This window comes from Nerophis lumbriciformis, linkage group LG01 (genome assembly GCF_033978685.3).
Source record: "Nerophis lumbriciformis linkage group LG01, RoL_Nlum_v2.1, whole genome shotgun sequence".
In the NCBI taxonomy this organism is placed as follows: Eukaryota; Metazoa; Chordata; class Actinopteri; order Syngnathiformes; family Syngnathidae; genus Nerophis; species Nerophis lumbriciformis.
Window position 1 is genome coordinate 52,721,941 of NC_084548.2, and position 19,968 is coordinate 52,741,908.

Consider the following 19,968-nt stretch of genomic DNA (forward strand, 5'->3'; position numbering starts at 1 on the left):
AAAACATCAAATTAACATACATTCCAAACATTTTATGTTAGAATAAAAATCAGTATGTGTCACTTGTCACCCTGACTTATGATTTCCAAGCAAGGTGTCCATCAATATGTACTTTAAAAAATGTAATATTTAAATGCATAGGCAATTGTCTTATATTATATGAGGCGATTGATTAAACATTAACATTCATATATATTCACACTTACAAGCGGCCCTCAGTGACGTGCGGTGAGGTTCATGGCTGGTGAGGCACTGACTTCATCACAGTCAGATTTACAAACATATAAACCCTAAAGAGTATCTTATTCACCATTTGATTGGCAGCAGTTAACGGGTTATGTTTAAAAGCTCATACCAGCATTCTTCCCTGCTTGGCACTCAGCATCAAGGGTTGGAATTGGGGGTTAAATCACCAAAAATGATTCCTGGGCGTGGCGCCGCTGCTGCCCACTGCTCCCCTCACCTCCCAGGGGTTGAGCAAGGGGATGGGTCAAATGCAGAGGACAAATTTCACCACACCTAGTGTGTGTGACAATCATTGGTACTTTAACTTAACTTTACACATACAAACTGTTGCACACAAAAAAGCACATTTAATAAAAAAAACGTTATTATGGTCTTACCTTTACATATAAATGAAGTCCATGCGCTGCTCCTTCTGAACAAAAGCATCGATAACTTGTTTATAGAAGTCTTCCTTATCTTTCTTCAGTTTTAAAAGTCTCTCTGTCTCGATGGAGATCCTTCTTTAATTATTACCTCCTGCTTCCATCGAAAGTCCAGTTTAGAAAACTGTTTTATTTTAGATATGTAATCTTCCATGTTAAAAGTCCAGGCGAGAGGAAAAATAAGCGATCGCTACTAACTGTTGCTGCTTGTTGTCACTTCTTCTGCAGCCGGGTAGTCGCAAGAATGATCACTGGGATCACTAGCGCCCTCTACCACCAGGAGTCGGGATTACTGCGAGCCTCAGCCAGTGCGTCTTCGCAGAGTGTTTTATGATTGCTCAGCACAAGAAATACATTACACACATACAGTTGTTGACAAAATACACTGTACATTATATACCTTAGCTAACTAAACTATGGAAATGTATAATATAATTCATATAGCAATACGGTCTCACTGCACAGCAGGCCAGCAGTTAGCCGAGTCATTGCGCAATCCATGTTGAGGCTCTACTGGCTGGTGACTCACCGCAAGTCTCTTCTCAGTATTTGAACGGCAAATTTGAAAATTCAGCGATTTTGAATAAAAATTATCTAAAACTTGTGAAGCTAAATGGAAAATAACTTTATAGTATAATCACTGGATACATATATCAATTTAATTTTTTTTTTTTCTTTTTACGTTTTTTTTCTTTCCATGATGGCACGTGAGGCCCCGCCTCACCTGCCTCCCCTGACTGCACGTCACTGGTAAATACAGTAGATGGTTCTGCACGAATGCAGCTGAGATAGGCTCCAGCAACCCCAAAAGGGTCAAGCGGTAAAAAATGCATGGATGGATAGTTGATTGGATGGACAGATGGGAAGAAGACATATTCAATGACAATTACCCACTTTTTATTTGATTAATGATTTATTGACATTTACTTTTCTCCACCATGGTTTCTCTTGATACCTACATTGTTTACCATAAAGTTTGTCATTTTTAAATTACATTTATAATAATGATTTACCCACGTACACATGTATTGTTCATTTTCTTATTGCAATAAACAAGAGTAGCCAGAATGAGTCAGGTATTGCTACAGTTCACTATACAAACTCTTTGTCCATCTGACGATGAAATTCAAAAAAATAACTTTATTGGCAAGACAAACGTACATCATAGCCTCTCTTCTCTCTCGCTCTCTGCTGCAGGAGAGGCGGAGGGCACAATAAGGCTAAGGCTAGTCGCCGAAACACAGCTAACATGGAACACCTGCTCTGAAAATAGGAATCTAATATATTTTCTCCCACGTGTGAATAATGATGATGAGTGCTTCAAACCTTTCGGACAGGCCAGATTGCAGTACACGGGATCGAGGTCCCATGTACCATACTGTGTTAGGCCACTCTATAACTCCAGGTGGCGACGACATGGGAAGCGAGCAAGTCCCAACACACACTAGAACACATATGTTACACACACCAACAGGAAGAAGAGCACAGACCCTGGAATAGTTCCTCACTTGCGAAACGGACTCATGAAGAAGATTTCTGCTCTGCAACAAAAAAAACAAAAGAGCACAATGGTGGACACCACAAGGCCAGCCTCTTCTTGGAGTAATGGCATTGCAAATGTTCCTCACAGAACAAACGACACAAGTCTATAGCTTTCGTCTCTCCATTTTGTACCCTGTTCCCAAAAGCAGAGATACCCCCAAGCAAAACAAAGGCCCTTTAATATGAAGGGTCGACCCCTAAAAAACACATTTCTCTCTCTCAGTCCGCCCTCAGGAGGACTTATGGAAGAACCGAATACCGAAAAGCCAGTTTGACTTCCAGACATGTCACAATGATAACGATACAAAAATGCTCATTGCATTGCAATATTCAGACAAAAGGTAAGACATTAGAGCTCATTGATTCTAAATAAAAGGGCACAGTGTACATCTCCATAGCTCAGTTGCGGCATCAGTTGTGACTCCTTTACAAGTCTGTGGGTTATCAACACTCTCATCCTTGTGTTTACGACCTAGGCTATTAAATCGTGCTGCCTTCTTTTTTTTTCTTTTTTTTTTTTTTTGCTTGTCTTAATGCATGAAATAATTCAAACCAGTCTAAAATCAAACAAAGTGCTCAGCAGTCTTTGTGAAGGAAAACAAAAGTCATGGCTCTCAATTTTGGAAGGGAAGATTTTGAGCTGGCTTCAACTCAATCATTACTCCATTGATGGGCCCCCGAACGGGACAAGCGGTAGAAAATGGATGGATGCATGGATGTTGTTGGCTTCCATCCCCCCTCCCTCCCAATGCTTTTTTCCTAGCATTAGATTGCCAAAATTAATGTGTCCACCACTTTATAGCTATGTTCGCACTGCAGGTCAATTCAGATTTTCTTAGTATCTGCTTTTTTCACATCAATGTGAAATGGGACCCATTACCTCCCTGCTTGACACTCAGCATCAAGGGTTGGAATTGGGGGTTAAATCACCATAAATGATTCCCGGGCGTGGCCACCACTGCTGCTCACTGCTCCCCTCACCTCCCAGAGGGTGATCAAGGGTGATGGGTCAAATGCAAAGAATAATTTTGCCACACCTAGTGTGTGTATGACAATCATGGGTAATTTAACTTTAACTTAACAGTGTAATTCCGATGTTTTAATCCGACTCAGGCCTTTTCGTCTGTGGCTATCAGATATGGATCTGATGTGATAGCAGTCTGAACGATCAGGGTGCAAAAGTAAATTGTGGACAAAGTCGCAGAAAAACGTCAGTGGCAAAAATATGATATTTTAGAACAGGGATTCTCAAACTGTGGCTCTATCTAGTGATATGCTAAATAATCACTTAATTAAATATTCAAACACGGTGTTACTGTTCAAACTGTGTAATGTTACAGTGGCCAAACATATTAAATATACTTGCTAAATAAAACCTCTGCCTTGTTTTTAATGAATAGTTAGGCCTACTACACCACTGTATTTGTATGTTGGTCATTATGGTTGCACTTGGAGAGCCAAGTGTTTTTGAGGTGGTACTTGGGGAAAAAATTTGAGAACCAGTTTTAGACGTTATTAAAACATAGTAGAACTTAATTTCCCATCGCTGTGACACTTTCCGTTCAGTTTAGCCACACATTGAAGTTTTTGGGTAATGATTCAATAAAAAAAATCATTATGGGCTATCGTCATACCCTGCAGTGTGAATGCAGCCTTTGTGCACTTTGACAGGAAGGTGAGGAGCGAGTGAATGTGAAAGCGCTGGAACAGATAACGGCGTCATACAAAAGTTCGACCCTGCAGGACCCAGATGTGAGGTTGCACACAGAAACAGCTTGGTTACGTTAGCGCACACACAGTGGAGCTGCACCACCCACAGTGTGAATCAATGATTGAACACCTGGGTTTATGTGAGGTTAGTGACAGGTTTTTGCTGCGTGGAAGCCCGATGTGAACTCTCCCTAATGTGTAGTATTTGCAGTGATCATGGCGCTAATACGGCACTCACAGGACAGTGGAACATTTGAAGTCGCATGACAGGGAGTAGCTATAAACAAATACTTCTGGAAAAATATGCCTCGAAAGTGTAAACTTTGTGTGAGACCACCACAAAAGGACACCAGTTACTGTAAATAGGGAAATTATAATAACCATAGAACCACAAATGGAACGTAAACACATAGGAAAGTATTTTAGGTAGGGGTGTCCCGATCCGATATTGGTGTCAGTGTCCTGTAGCTTGTTTACTTGTGCAAAGCCAACAGCTAAATGTCTTCCAATAAGCACACAATGTTGGTATTTTCTAGTATTTCAGTAAAGTCACTTAAATATTTTTTCCATTTTCCATTTTGTACTTGGAGAGTGTTTTTTTTTAAATATTTTGTGTCATTATTTTAACTTTTCCATTTATTGAGAGCCTCACTGAAAATGTCATTGTGTTTGCAAAATGACTAAAAAGACTCTTGAATCTTGAAAAGGTAAACATGGTAGGCTATATAGTAGGCTACTAAGGGCAAGCATCTACACAACAGCTAAGCACACATTAGCGTAAAAGCTAGACATACGTAATTAGTGTCCTTCAAAGACTGAATGAACAATATAGCAGTCTAAAACACCACATTTGTCAATATAAACAATTATCAAATACTTATTGTTTTACTTAGATACAAATTCTCCATGGTAGAAGTGTATTAAAAAGTATCCAGTAACAAACGTGTCCACATCATTCAATTGACTGCATCAAAACCTGAAATTGATTATTGTTGCCACTAGGTGTTACTAAAAAACAAATTACCCCTCCACTTCAACTTAAAGAGAGCATACAATAGGAAGGGGATTCATTCTTCAAGGTCTACCTGACACATGAAACGTGACAAATTGGAAGGTGCACTATCCACTTAAGCCCCCAGACGGCAGGGGAGTGGTGAATATCTTAAAATGTGTTTTGTGGCAATTACCAACTTTGACCGCAGTGTCAGTTGCTATGGAGAGCGGCGCTTTCCATCATTTTCAGCAGACTGTATGGCAAAATGATTAACCCCCCCACCTTCCTCACACCCGAGATCCACCCACGAATGGGGCCATATGAATCCATTTCCTACTGTAAGTCTGTCATATGGTTAGTGTTTTTCATACCTACCATTGTTCTCTATTTGAGTAATTCAACTGAGTACCGTATTTTTCGGACTATAAGTCGCAGTTTTTTTCATAGTTTGGCCGAGCTCCAGTGCGACTTATGTATGTTTTTTTCCTTTTTTATTATGCATTTTCGGCAGGTGCGACTTATACTCCGGTGCAACTTATACTCCGAAAAATACGGTAATTAAACGTGATCAAACATGTTCTAACATTCCACACAACAAAACAACACATGTATGAATGATTTGTGCTGATATCATATCTGATAATCGGCCAGTACTCAAAGCTCCCACATCGGTGTTGTATCGGAAGTCTAAAAGTTGTATCGGGACACCCCTATTCTTAGGTATCTTGAATGCTTAGTACACTATGCACTACCAAATGCATTTGATAACCTAAATAGCATACAGTCAAAAACCATTTGGCCATTAGTGTGAAAATAAGGGATATTTTTACTGCACTTAAAAAAACTGGTTGTTTTCTACTTCTGAAGCAATCATATTAATACAGTGTACAAGCTCAACATGTATGTTCTTATAGAAGTCAACCAGCGTCATATAAACACAGATAGTTCTCCTATATGTCCCAAACTGCTCTCGTTTCGGGCCTTGCTGAGGCTTCCTTTCTTTGACTGATACTGAGGTTTGCAGATCTGCCCGGTGGAAATACTTTTTTTTTTTTCACTGCAATCTATTTTAAAACATAGATTTATGTGTGTTTCTGCATGCAACCATCCAATGACCCATGCTAACACTCTTCTCACCTCACCTTCTCACAAGAGAGTTCTCCACCTGCCTGTCTGCAAATATTACTTACATTGTTGTGGGTCATATGCACTACTTCCTACCACCATTAGTACATGTGGTGCACACAAAGCTACACTACTGAAAAAACATCACTGTCTTTGTTTGTTTTTTTAAGTGCATAGGATGAGAAGAGCACATTGATGCTTTATGATGGCAGAAGAATGATGATATGGTCCATGTGGTTTGGATGGTGTGTCTTCTGTAGCTCTTCAAGCAACCATGTCTGGCTACAGCGACAGGATGTACAAGTTCAATGGATAATGAATATCTCCTCTCTGCCCGTTCCATCTGCAGGTCACTCGCAAGTCTTTGAAATGGAGAAAGGGTTTCAGGTAAAGGGAAATACGAGAGACTTGAAGTTCTCCTTCTTTCCTCCCCCAGGACATGTTTAAATAAGCTTGGATCAGTTGCGGTCTGTGGATCATGTTTGTATCTTCACAGTGTGCTTTTGGAGAGGCTGATCCCAACCAGTCCCAAGTCAGATGGTGTGATATGTCAGTAAGGGGAGAAGAGGATGGGCCCATGGGCGGTGCGTATGGGCCCAGGGGCGGGTCTCAGGATGGCGTGGCTTAGAGGCGGTCCTTGCAGCAGGTGGTGGTGCGGGTGGTGGTGCGTGGGAGGTGCCGCACGGAGAGCCAGTGGGTTCCTGGAAGCGGCGGCAGCCATTGCCGCAGCAAGAGCCAAGGGGCTGGGCAGCAGGCCTGCCCCCAAAGCTTTGGTGAGATCCTTGGAGAAGTTCAGAGAGGGCTGAATAGCACAAAGGAGTGAGAATTAATTTCTCAATTAATTTCTGCTACGCAAACACAAATAGAACAGGAAGAAATATTAGGAAAACAAAGAATAACTTTACTAACAATAGGCCCTTTTTCCACCGCACAAAGGTTTTCAGGAACTTTCCCATTAACCAGGTAAATAAAGTTCTAACTGTGTTTCCACCAAAAACTAACTGGGTAGATTTACTTCTTTAGAAACTATTTTACTTCCTGCCAGCTTGGTGGGACTTTAGGAAGGTTACTGGAACATTCGAGGGGGCGGGCTGTGCTGTCGACCGCTGATTGGCTGAACACAGTTGTTGACGGTCCTAAAACTATTTTTTTGAACACATGACCTCCATTACGGAGTATGCAAAGACGACTTGTGTATTTCCCATTACTTGCATATTTCTATTACAGCAAACTTGATAACGGAGAGAAAAAAATAAGAAAAAAAAACACGAAGGAAACTTTTGACCTGCAGGAACTTTTGTGTAGCATCTGTGTGCTGAGGAACGCTTAACCTATATACAGTTTAATGTTGTTTACTATGTTTTACAAATTTAATTTTTGTACGCAAAACTCAGAGAAAGAGACGGGATCTTTTTAAACAGAGGCCGCAGAACAGTTTCAGTCTTGATAAATCACAGCGTCAGCACTAAATAATTATACAGCATCTCCTCCTCTTATAACAAACACGATAAATTGATAGGGCTCTCTATTTTGCTCATTTAAGAGACGCAATCTGCTGTGCACAGACTTGGTAGAGCAGCTGTGCAATCAAGTTTGCACATGTTTTAATAGACACAAGTAGATCAGGCCCATAATTTGATGTTTGATTATGCTTGATTGAGAAGTTTTATAGTTCAATTTAGTTCAGATTACCACAAATTTAAAAAAAAAAAAAGTATAGCAAGACTTGCTAGAAATGTTACCGTTAGATCAACTCCCCTGTGCTTCTTGTGCCGGCTGAGGAGAGGGTTTGGCTTGCCTGCCATGCCATCCCGGTGCCTTCGACTTGATATGTGCTGAAACAAATCCAACAAATAACACATTACTTTTATTATTAGTCTGTATTAAACATATGACTATAACATCTGTTCTTTCAAATGATTCATCATCATCAAATAACTTTACAAATATGTCAAGCACAAGGACAAAAATCTTGGTACAGGTATACGGTTTGGGCTGGGCCCTTTTGTTCCTCTTGAATCTTTATTATAGGAACTTTTTGGTGGGTAAAGGCCCTTTCTGTTCCAGAATGACTGTGCCCTGGTGCACAAACATGTGTTTGGTGGGGCAGAACACAATTTGAATGACTTACCACAGAGGCTGTAAGTCAGCAGACAGAGCATTTTATTTTGGACATCATTTTTTCTAACTCCTTGTTATTTCTATTTTCACTCCCTGTATAATGGCCAAACATTGATACAGTTTTCTTCTCCTAAAAAAGTTCCGGTATCTATTTAGTCTTGCCTTAATTTGTGCAATTAAAGAAACATAAACATACTTAATCAATCTTGTTTGTTTCAACAGCTCCCCTTCCCCTTCTCAATGGACTATTCCATGTTGCTGTACATGTTTAGACTTAGACTTAGACTTCCTTTATTGTCATTCAAATTTGAACGTTACAGTAAAGATAACAACGGAATGTTGTTGCATTAGCTCGTTGTAGTGCAGGATAAAAGAGCATGTGCAGACTTGATTAAGGAAGACGTTCCAAAAGAAACATGGTGCGGTTTGGAGAGGTTTACCCAAATGGAGAAGAGGAGAAGGCGGGAAAAAACTTGTAATTTTTTTATTTTTTTAATCAAACTACCCGATGTGGCAACTTTTTTCTCACTGACACCGGATGTAGGTGCTCTACAGCAGTACTAATCAGCAGCAGCATTGCTGCATGTCAGCATGCAGAGGTGAAGTAAGTGGAGAGTGATGATTTTCATTACAAATATGTGAATACTGAAGTGCTCAAAATAGTAAATTATTGTAACTGAAGGTCTGGTAAAATGTAGGGCTATCTTCGTAGAAATGCCCGTTTTTATTGTCAACAGTTTCGTCCCCCGTTCCAACATTGCAGCCGTAAAAAAATAAAATTAAAATCTACTCTTTTTCCCACCAGTCACACACTTCTGGCTTCTACAATAATAGCGAGCTAAAGAATTGCTTACACTATATTACATTTTGAATAATGTTTTTGTCAATTACAGTAAACATGTTGGGATCAGTGACTCTCATCACCTTGGTAGTTTCTCACAACATATGGTAAATTACCATTTTGTAGTTTTTATTTTTTTATTTTATTTTATTTAATTTTTAAATTAATCAATCCAACAAAATAATACACAATAATACCATTATAATACAATTTTAATTCCAAAACCAAACCCGGCCCAGCAACATTCAGAATAGCAATCTACAGAGCAATTGAGAGGACACACAAACATGACACAAAACACTCCAAAAGTAGTCAAATAATATAATATCAACAACAGTATCAATTTTAATAAGAATTACAACATAGCAGTGATTAGAAATACCTCATTGACGTTATCATCACAGCCATTTATAAAAAAATAAAAACATGTAAAAAATTAACAATAGTGTCACAGTATCTTACAATTGCATTCCATCTCATAAGCTTGACAACACAATGTTGTCTGTCGGCTTCCTCCCACCTCCAAAGACATGCACCTGGGGATAAGTTGATTGGCAACACTAAATTCGCCCTAGTGTGTGAATGTGGGTGTGAATGTTGTCTGTCTATCTGTGTTGGCCCTGCGATGAGGTGGCGACTTGTCCAGGGTGTACCCCGCCTTCCGCCCGATTGTAGCTGAGATAGGTTCCAGCGACCCCAAAAGGGACAAGCGGTAGAAAAAGGATGGAAGTCCAATATTTTCCACAAAGATAAAATGAGTCATATTTTGGGTTTATTTAATAGTTAAAACACATTTAAATAATGGATCCCATATTCCAGTATATGACTCATTAATATCTAAACTAAATGCAGTTTTTTTACTGATATACTTTCCATAGCTTGTGTATACCAGTCAGTAAGAGTTGGACTATCAACATCTATCCATTTTTTTTTTGTAATGTGGAGGGCCACAATCACTGGGTTAGCCTTGGGCCCCCATAATGGCTAAGGACTTGTCCATATGTAAACATATTTTTTATATAACTTTGTTCACAAACCTGTTTGAGCTGCTGTTCAGAATTGACCCGCACATTGCAGATCTCACAGTGGAAGGTTCTTTCCTGAGTGTTTGGGTCCACCGGCCCACTTCCCTGCTCTCCACTGGGCTTGGGGCCCAGGCGTGGATATGATTTGATGGGGCCCAGCCCGCTCCGCGCCTCCAAGATGGTTTTGTGTTTGGTACCTGCACATACACACATATGCGGGTCAGTAATACCATTGACTGTTACCACATCATGTGCAGTTTTTAATACTAGATGACTCTATCTCTCAGGGCATTCAATCGATCGCAACTGGACTGTGTGGTTTGTCTTAGAAGACGTGTCGCCTCTCATCCGAGTAGGCTTCATCAGTTCGTGCTCATAGACTTAGATTGGTCAGATCTAGATCTAAGGGCGGAATTAGTGCTGCAGACTGTGTTTGACGAAGTACTCCAATATGGCCACTAGAGGCCGCCAGTCACACAGCTGTGCAGCAGGTGAGCAACAGCATATGAACTCAATATCCTCTCTCATGTTATTATTTTTACAATAGTCGATTGATGTTCAATTGAAGGGAAGATGAAAAAAAATGTGTCCCACATGTGCATGCATCAATGACATTACTGAACCCATAAAACGGTTTTACTACAAACCACAAATGGTTCCAGAGAGACATGTGGTCTATTCATAATTATGTGTTTATCAAAATGTGTGTGGCAAATCAGCACTACAACTATTATGCTATTGTTGTAATTGTGTGATTTATGATTTAATATAATTCTGTTTTTGAAAAAAATATATGGTAACACTTTAGTATGGGGAACACATATTCACCATTAATTAGTTGCTTATTAACATACAAATTAATAACATATTGGCTCTTAATTAGTCATTGCTAGTGGTAATGGTGTGGCTATGTATGTGTGCAGTGTGCATATGTATGTATATATCTATAATTTATGTATATACAAGTTTATTACGTTTGTACATAGAGTGAACAAGTAGTTGTAGCTCAGAGTAATTTATGATTTAAAGAAAAGGGGTGGGATTAAATAAGTGTAAACTTCTTCTCACTCCTTTTCAAATATATAAAAAAAAAAAAAAAGAAAAGAAAGAAAGTCCAATGCTCATTTGTTTTTGTTTTTTTATTCTCCATTGTTTTCATTTTGTTATAATGGCTGTTAAGGCTACAGCACTGTATTGGATCAGGCTTGCTTTTGTTTTTATGCATATTTGAAATAAAAATATATCAATCAAAAAAGTCATTATTAAGTACTTATTAATACCTTATTCTGCATGGCCTTAAGCCATTAATAATAATTAATAATATAACAATAATAACAATTAATGATAATTAATAATTAATAAGCCATTAACTAAGAGTCTCCCCTCAATAACCTCTGAATTATTGCTATTAGTAACCCTAACCCTAACCCTAACCCTTATATATTCCCCTAGTGTCCAAATAACTCAAAATTAAGTCTTTGTTACTTTAATAAGCAACTAATTAATGGTGAATATGTTCCCCATACTAAAGTGTTACCAAATATATGATACATATATATATTCTGCTTATAGGACAACTTTGCCGCACGATTAACCAGTTGATGCTTCATTCGGACATGAAAAATGAAATATTTAGAACATCAGAAAAAATGCTTCAAAGATAAGGTTACATGTTAGAGGCAGTGTTGGGTTAGTTACTGAAAACCAGTAACTAGTTACAGTTACTAGTTACTTTATTTCAAAAGTAACTCAGTTACTAACTCAGTTACTTAAACCAAAAAGTAATGCGTTACTGTGAAAAGTAACTATTTAGTTACTTATATATATATTTTTTAATTTTTTTAAGGCCCCATTTAATGCCCTTTTAGCCTTCATTTTAGTACTGTTATTGCACTGGAGAATAATACAATCTGTTGATCAACTTGACATACATTTGCATCACTGAACTCTGCTAAGCAATGTGCTCTACATACAACACACAAAGACAAAGATATGTTTTAAAGGGCCAATTTGTTTCAGACCAGAACAAATTGACAAAACTATTTTAAATAGCTGCAACTTAACATACATAAGTAACAAACAGCATAAAAACAACATAGCTGTAAAACAAGAAAGGCACACACTACATACATAAAGCCTAACCAGGCGTTTTCTCAAGGAATTCTGAAATAAAATCATGTCTGAAGCCCAGAACACTCTACACATTTCCCCACTTAGTTTAGAGAAAAGGAAATATTAGCCTGGCCCACTAGTATCCCTCTTTAGGTTTGTGAACTTTATAGTCTAAACATTTAGAGTGATGTGATAATCAAACACTCTAAAAGTTTAAAATGAAAGAGTATATAAGAGAATTGACAGAGTGTGTGTACCTTCAGTGTGCAGTGCCTCATTAAAATCCAGCCGCTGTTGGAGGTGGAGGTGAGTGTGTGTCTCTTTACTAGCTTCGTCGAAGCATGTTGTTTTTGTCGCTGTTTCAGCATATTTGAAACTTACATTCAGCTAAAATGTTCTTTTCTTTGTGGTCGATAAAAGAAACGTACTGAAAATATATTTTTAAGAAACTCGGCTTCGGGGTTCGCCATGACGTCTTGATAGTAGACACAGACACGCCCCCTCCCACACACACACACACACACACACACACACACACACACACACACACACACACACACACACACACACACACGTATACACAGACAGCGCGCGGCGCGCCTCTTTTTTGTCGCCTCTTCAGCAGCGCTGCAACACTCAGATCTTCTCAGTTTCTAGCCGATACTACATAAAAAATAACGCAAAATAACGCAGTAACGCATCATGTAGTAACGGTAACGGAGTTACTGAATATAAAAAATAACGCGTTAGATTACTAGTTACCGCCGATAGTAACGGCGTTACAGTAACGCGTTACTTTGTAACGCGTTAGTCCCAACACTGGTTAGAGGTTACAATCCTGGTGTTATAGCATGTTGTTGACAAACAGTTTGTGTCAAAAAGTGTGTCTGTGACGATTATTACATGCTTATGTTCACATCATATCTCCACATCAACACTTTAAATCCACAGTCCCTCCTTGCTATGCCCTCTATTCTTGAAGGAAAGCCATTGGCTCAGACTTCACTCTCCTAAAGGCCTTTGAACAGAGTTAAGGTTACAGAATGATGGAGGGTTAGGTTGGTGGGGGGTTCTGGGGCATGGAAGTTGTGAGGAGGAGGAGGAAGACTACATGACTGCATTCACTCAAGGACAGAAATGCTCTCTTGAGGTGTCTCTTTTCGCTTTTCTTCTATTTTGGTCCGAAAATAGATGGATTTATTGTCTTTGAAAGGTCGACTGACATGTGGAAACCAACACAGACAAAGAACATTTATGTAGATACAAACTTAGCCAATGTGTTGACAGAAAACCTTTGCAGCAAATCTGTAACAGCATTACACACACTTCCTTTCCTGGCTTTTTCTTCTGTACTCTCTCCTCGCGTCTTCACGCGATTACTTTTAGATCCCGTAGCTGCTAACATGCACAGTTTTGTTTCGGGGAATGCACGGGGTCATTGATTCCAGATTATTCCCCTCATTGAGTTTCAACAGTAATATGTCATTCAAGGGGGCTGGACTTCATATTGTGGTATCATTTTTGGAGTTACTGTGCATACGGCCTGATCTACTGAAAGCCAAATAACAAGTTGTAATTAGTGTGTGGACCTTCTAAAATGGTGTGCTCTATCAGCAGGTGTGTTGCAGGTAATTTACTAAGACTGAGTGTACAATTGATAACTCGTGATATAGACCACCCTATTTAAATGAAGTTTTTGTGTCACCATGGAGACACTCTTTTCCCTCAACATTTATGACATTTAGGGGTATTTAATGGTCCAACGTGTGGTGTTTAATCATGTCATTGACATGTGGCACACACATATTATAAGTACCGTATTTTTCGGACTATAAGTCGCAGTTTTTTTCATAGTTTGGCCGGGCTCCAGTGCGACTTATATATGTTTTTTTCCTTCTTTATTATGCATTTTCGGCAGGTGCGACTTATACTCCGGTGCGACTTATACTCCGAAAAATACGGTACCCCTTTTTGTAGGCTATATTGAAGCGCAATCTGGAGAGCAGAACCTACTTTTAGCACAGGGATGGTGCGCTCTGGGAGGCGCTGTGGTGTTGTGATGCTGCGTCTTAAATGATCCAGTGCAAGAAAATGCATATTGCAAAATGTTTTTTCATACAAAAGATAAATTCTATAATAATTTTTTTCCAACATATAAAAAAAGGAACATTATTTAAAAAAAAACACCATCAGACCAAAACATTTGTTTTAATTAGCCCCTTAAGTCACCCAGCAGCCATAAAATGAAATTGCTAAATAGACAATATGTTTAAATTTAGTTTTATTTCCGACAGTCCAAAGTTAACCCAGCTGGTGCTGCCCCTTGTTTTTACTGCATTCTGCATGGGGGCGCAGACCCTGGTGGTTAGTATGAGAGGCATGTGTGCTGACCACTCGGCAGACCAGCCGCCAGCACTACTCTTGAAGTTGTCTGGGAGTGAGGTTTACTAACGTACACCTGGCGCAGCCACACTGGCTGGCCCCCGTTATACAAATACAGTATGTTGACACACGCAGACAAAAATATCTCTCTCAATCGTTTGTCTTTGCACCGCGATCGCCTTCTTTCTCACATGCATTTGGGTGCAACTGCCAGGTATTCCAGACGTGCAAAGTATAAACGCAAAACAGTGGCCGCAGAACAGTTTTAGCCTTGATAAATCGCATTGTGAGCGCAAAATGATTATATCTGCATTTTTCTCTCCCGGTATTGTGTGTGTTCAGTTAATCAGCCTACATTCTGCGTATGCATGAAGACAGACAAGCTAAATGGATTCAACTCTCTATTTTGCTTATTTAAAAGACGCAATCCTTTGCGCACAAGCTTAGTAGATCAACTGTACGTGCGCTATTAGTTTTGCACATTTTTCTAAACGCAAACTTTTGGTAGATCAGGCTCATAGGGTGCGGGATCTATTTTTATGCGTCATTCTAACGAACATTTAATCGGTATAATTCTATCGCTAAAAGGGATCCGAATCTTTTTCATGAAAATGGTTGGTTCTCAAATTGTTTCCAAATAAATATAAGTTAAATACTCAAACTGTCAATGTTTCTTTAACTGTACTGTACAAAAAGAAGTTACTCCCTGGAGCATGGGTGTCAAACTAATTTTAGCTCAGGGGCCAGATGGAGGAAAATCTACTCCCAAGTGGGCCGGACTTGTACAATCATGGGATGATAACTTAAAAATAAAGACAATTTCATATTGTTTTCTTTGTTTTACTTTGGCAAAAAATAGAAGAAGCACATTCTCCACAATCCTCTTGACAAAACACTTCAAGTTAGTTGAAAATTCAGAGGGAAAAAATTTATTTAGTTTCAAAAACACAATTAAGAACACAATAAACTTACACTTTGTCACAGTGTATCTACAAAGCCATCAAACTAAGTCACAGCCTGTCTGGGATTGAACAAAATTAAAAAATAAAGAGATAAAAACTCTTCTAGGTCTTAAATACCTAATTTGTTATATCCGTGTATTAATCCTGTGCTCGTTCAACAAACCCTATAAACCATACTTGCCAACCCTCCCGGATTTTCCGGGAGGCTCCCGAAATTCAGCGCCTCTCCCGAAAACCTCCCGGGACAAATTTTCTCCTGAAAATCTCCCGAAATTCAGGCGGAGCTGGAGGCCACGCCCCTCCAGCTCCATGCGGACCTAAGTCCGCTTTCCCACGATATAAACAGTGTGCCTGCCCAAAATCATTATAACTGTAGAATGATCGAGGGCGAGTTCTTGGTTTCGTATGTGGGTTTATTGTTAGGCAGTTTCATTAACGTCGTCCCAGCGCGGTAACAACACACAACAACAGCAGTCATGTTTTTGTCTACCGTAAAGCAGTTTGTCTGCCGTAAACAGCAATGTTGTGACAATCTTAAACAGGACAATACTGCCTTCTATAACATCAATAACATCTAGGACTTTTAGAGAGTGCAGTGCACAACTGCGCACACAACAAAGAGACGAAGCAGAAGAACGGGGAAGATACAGCCATGGTGACGCCGACGACGAAGATGAAGAAATACGCTTTGTTGCACCTTTCCTGCCTGAGTCCGCGATTAGTTGCAAATCTTGCTTTATTGATTGCTTGCACACAGCCAATCCAACACAAAACAAACTAGTCCCCGCCCGCACTCACGCTGCCACTCCCTCTCTTCTCTCGTCCACACACTCACTGACGTCACTCACCTCACATGCTCACTTATTAAAGGGCCACACACACACATACGCTACTCTCATAACAGCTTGTAAGTTCCAAGCCGCAGCTGCGATTGGACCTGGATAGCCTCCGGGAAGAAGTAGTGGACTACCAAGTGCTTGGCACTGAAGATCTTCCTCAGGAAGCAAAGATTGACCGGTTTTGGGCCATGCTAGGGAGAGATGGAAGATTCCAGACTCTAATGCATTTGATGAAAGCACTTTTGTGCATCAATGCATCATCAGAGAGGGTGTTCAGCATGGTTAGAAAAATAGTGACAGAGAATAGAATAAGGATGGACAATTCAACCCTTAACTCAACAATGAGTAGATGAGTGTTATGTGTGTGTATATGTGTAAATAAATGAACACTGAAATTCAGGTATTTCTTTTATTTATATATACATATATATATATATATATATATATATATATATATATATATATATATATATATATATATATATATATATATATATATAATAAAATAAATATATATATATATATATAGCTAGAATTCACTGAAAGTCAAGTATTTCTTAGATATATATACATATATATATATATATATATATATATATATATATATATATATATATATGAAATACTTGACTTGGTGAATTCTAGCTGTAAATATACTCCTCCCCTCTTAACCACGCCCCTAACCACGCCCCCGCCCCAGCCACATAAAAAGTAAAATAAACAAAAAAGTAGGAATATGAATTGAACACCAAATTGAAAACTAAAGTTACAGTAGTTCCGCTATTATAAATAAATAATAAATAAATGGGTTGTACTTGTATAGCGCTTTTCTACCTTCAAGGTACTCAAAGCGCTTTGACACTACTTCCACATTTACCCATTCACACACACATTCACACACTGATGGAGGGAGCTGCCATGCAAGGCGCTAACCAGCACCCATCAGGAGCAAGGGTGAAGTGTCTTGCTCAGGACACAACGGACATGATGAGGTTGGTACCTGGTGGGGATTGAACCAGGGACCCTTGGGTCGCGAACGGCCACTCTTCCACTGCGCCATTATTCATTGTTTTGCAATGTAAGAATGAAAAATGTAAGTCAAACAAGAAAACTAGTAGAACCCTTTGAGTATTGTACATGTGGACTAGGTGTAAAACACCTGTCATGTGTGCAAAGCTGTGACAGAACACACACGAGAGTGCTCATGGTCAGATTTAACAGATCCAAACTATCCCCTCAAAATAGGGTCACAAAAAGGGCATGAAGGCTGAAAGCTGGCCCAGACTGAGAAAGGGAAGTTTTGCCGCAGTAACACAAGCTCAGTGTTTTTCTTACACATAAATATTAACTTATGTGCGAATAATTTCAAGTGGTAGGCCACCGGCTACGGAAAGCAAGTAGCATGCAGCTGGAGACAAGACGGAATATGAATGTTTGGAAGGGGAAAAGGTGCATGTTGAATATTCTATCAGTTTTGAGAAGATAACATGGGATGAGGAGACAGCGTGTTAGCAGATACTGAGGTCTTAGTTTCACAGAGTGAGCGTCTTGCTGCCGAACAGATCAGCTTTCTGATGATCGATCTTCCTTTCTGGGTCACCTTAAGGTTTGAAGCATTAATCTAATCAAGTTTCTGGATAGTGACCGGGGGCTTCAAAGTGAAGCGATAATTACTACTAGGGCAATACGTACACCCCCTATCAAACATGCAAAATGGTTTGTTCCACCTAGATATCGGCTTTGGACACTTCACTAAAAATAGACGTCATTTGAAGGCTACAACAATGACTCACATTAACTGCATCTTCCAAGCAATTTTTAATCTTCTATCCATCCATCCATTTTCTACCGCTTGTCCCTCTCGGGGTCGCGGGGGGTCGCTGAAGCCTATCTCAGCTGCATTCGGGCGGAAGGCGGCGTACACCCTGGACAAGTCGCCACCTCATCACAGGGCCAACACAGACAACATTCACACTCACATTCACACACTCGGGCCAATTTAGTGTTTGTAATCTTTTATATCCTAAAAAATAAAAAGACGTGTGTTCTTGTCCCTCATAATGATTGTGAAATATCCAAAAAAGTGCAGTTTCCCTTTAAGTGACTAATGACAGATTATAAGATGTTTTTATTTCATATTACAGCTACTTTATATTAACTTTGTTTGCATGTTTACACACAAAAAATAAAAATAAGGTTATTGCATGTGTTTTAAAAAGCTGATTCTAACCAAATCTATTAATTATTAGTTTTTGTGCAATCAAACATAGTATGTATAGGTGTGGTAATGTTGCATGACAATACGGAGCCCTTCAGGAGTCTTGTGTATGGGCACCCAGAATTCGGTGCTGCGCCCCTGAGAGTGCAATGTGCCAAACGGTGTGTCTCAAGACCTTTGTACATGCACGATATTAATTAAAGACCCACCTTTGTTGTGAGCTTCCAGTTGTGACAAGGAATTGACAGCCACCTTGCACAAGGAGCAGTAAAGCAGCTTCTTTGCTTTGTCTTCCTCCGTCTCTGGGCCGGGTGGGCTGCCCGTGGCCCCTGACTCCGGGGGCTGCTCTGAGTTGGGGAGGCTGCAGTCTGGCGAGGAGGAAGGGCTGGACGTGGCCAGGAGGGGGCACAAGGATGGGGAGTCCATTGGTGGGGTAGGTGGTGTGGTCAGAGGGGGCAAAGGTCCCGGGGCCAGCAGGGGCCCGTTTACCAGTGACAGATCCTGTGTTTCATCTGCAAAGAGACACAAATAAGTAAGGACAGTGTTCATAAGTCAGTAACAGAGATGTGCCGATCAATCGGCCACAGATCAGTATTGGCCGATACGTGATGGCCAATAATAATAATAATTCCTTTAAATGCAGATCACAAACTACAATCCTTCTCCCTGAGATCGGTAGGCCATGAGTTCAAACCTGGCCGAGTCGAACCAAAGACTATAAACATGGGACCCATTACCTGCCTGCCTGGCACTCAGCATCAAGGATTGGAATTGGGGGTTAAATCACCAAAATGATTCCCGGGCGCGGCCACTGCTGCTCCTCACTGCTCTCCTCACCTCCCAGGGGGTGAACAAGGGGATGTGTCAAATGCAGAGGACAAATTTCACCTAGTGTGTGTGTGACAAACATTTGTACTTTAACTTTAACTTTTAACTTAACTAATCTTATTTGCCCGTTCACCAAAGTTCATGCATTTTGGTTTGGTGAGTAGCAGTTTTGGATGCCTCTGTTTGCAGTGTTTTGATGGTGGAAAACATTATTGGCAAATGCTTTCGCACCATTCATTATTGTCCCAAATATGTCTCATGTTTGCCATTTTAACGATGCTCAGGTTGCACCATGTTACCCAGTAATGCGTGCATGCTGTCTGGCTCCATTGTGAGGTAACAGTGAGATGGAGGACGGCCACCGCTGCTGCTCACTGCTCCCCTCACCTCCCACGGGGTGGAACAAGGGGATGGGTCAAATGCAGAGGGTAATTTCACCACACCTAGTGTGTGTGTGTGACTATCAGTGGTACTTTAACTTTAACTTTTAACATGCATCTTCTGCTGTTGCCATTTCTAATACAAAGTAGCGTACAGTTCTAACTTATATCTGTCATTAGACAGGGGGGAGGGACAGAGCGAACGATTCGTTCACCGCGGA

General features: G+C 40.0%; 1 protein-coding gene across 8 annotated transcripts in view; it reads right to left on the reverse strand.

Moving 5' to 3' along the window:
• Positions 1-542: 542 nt before the first annotated feature.
• znf385a (zinc finger protein 385A) overlaps positions 543-19,968 on the reverse strand; it is a 176,963-nt gene continuing 157,537 nt past the window's right edge. For 7 of the 8 annotated variants that reach the window (XM_061986477.2, XM_061986421.2, XM_061986413.2 and 4 more), the window contains 4 exons: positions 18,749-19,051; positions 10,039-10,223; positions 7,782-7,874; positions 544-6,841 (listed from right to left, as the gene is read on the reverse strand). In XM_061986477.2, the coding sequence (XP_061842461.1) occupies positions 6,590-6,841; positions 7,782-7,874; positions 10,039-10,223; positions 18,749-19,051 (833 nt within the window). In that variant the 3' untranslated portion in view covers positions 544-6,589. Of the gene's footprint in view, positions 6,842-7,781; positions 7,875-10,038; positions 10,224-18,748; positions 19,052-19,968 lie in introns of all 8 variants that reach the window. The other variant, XM_061986460.2, reaches the window with a different exon arrangement.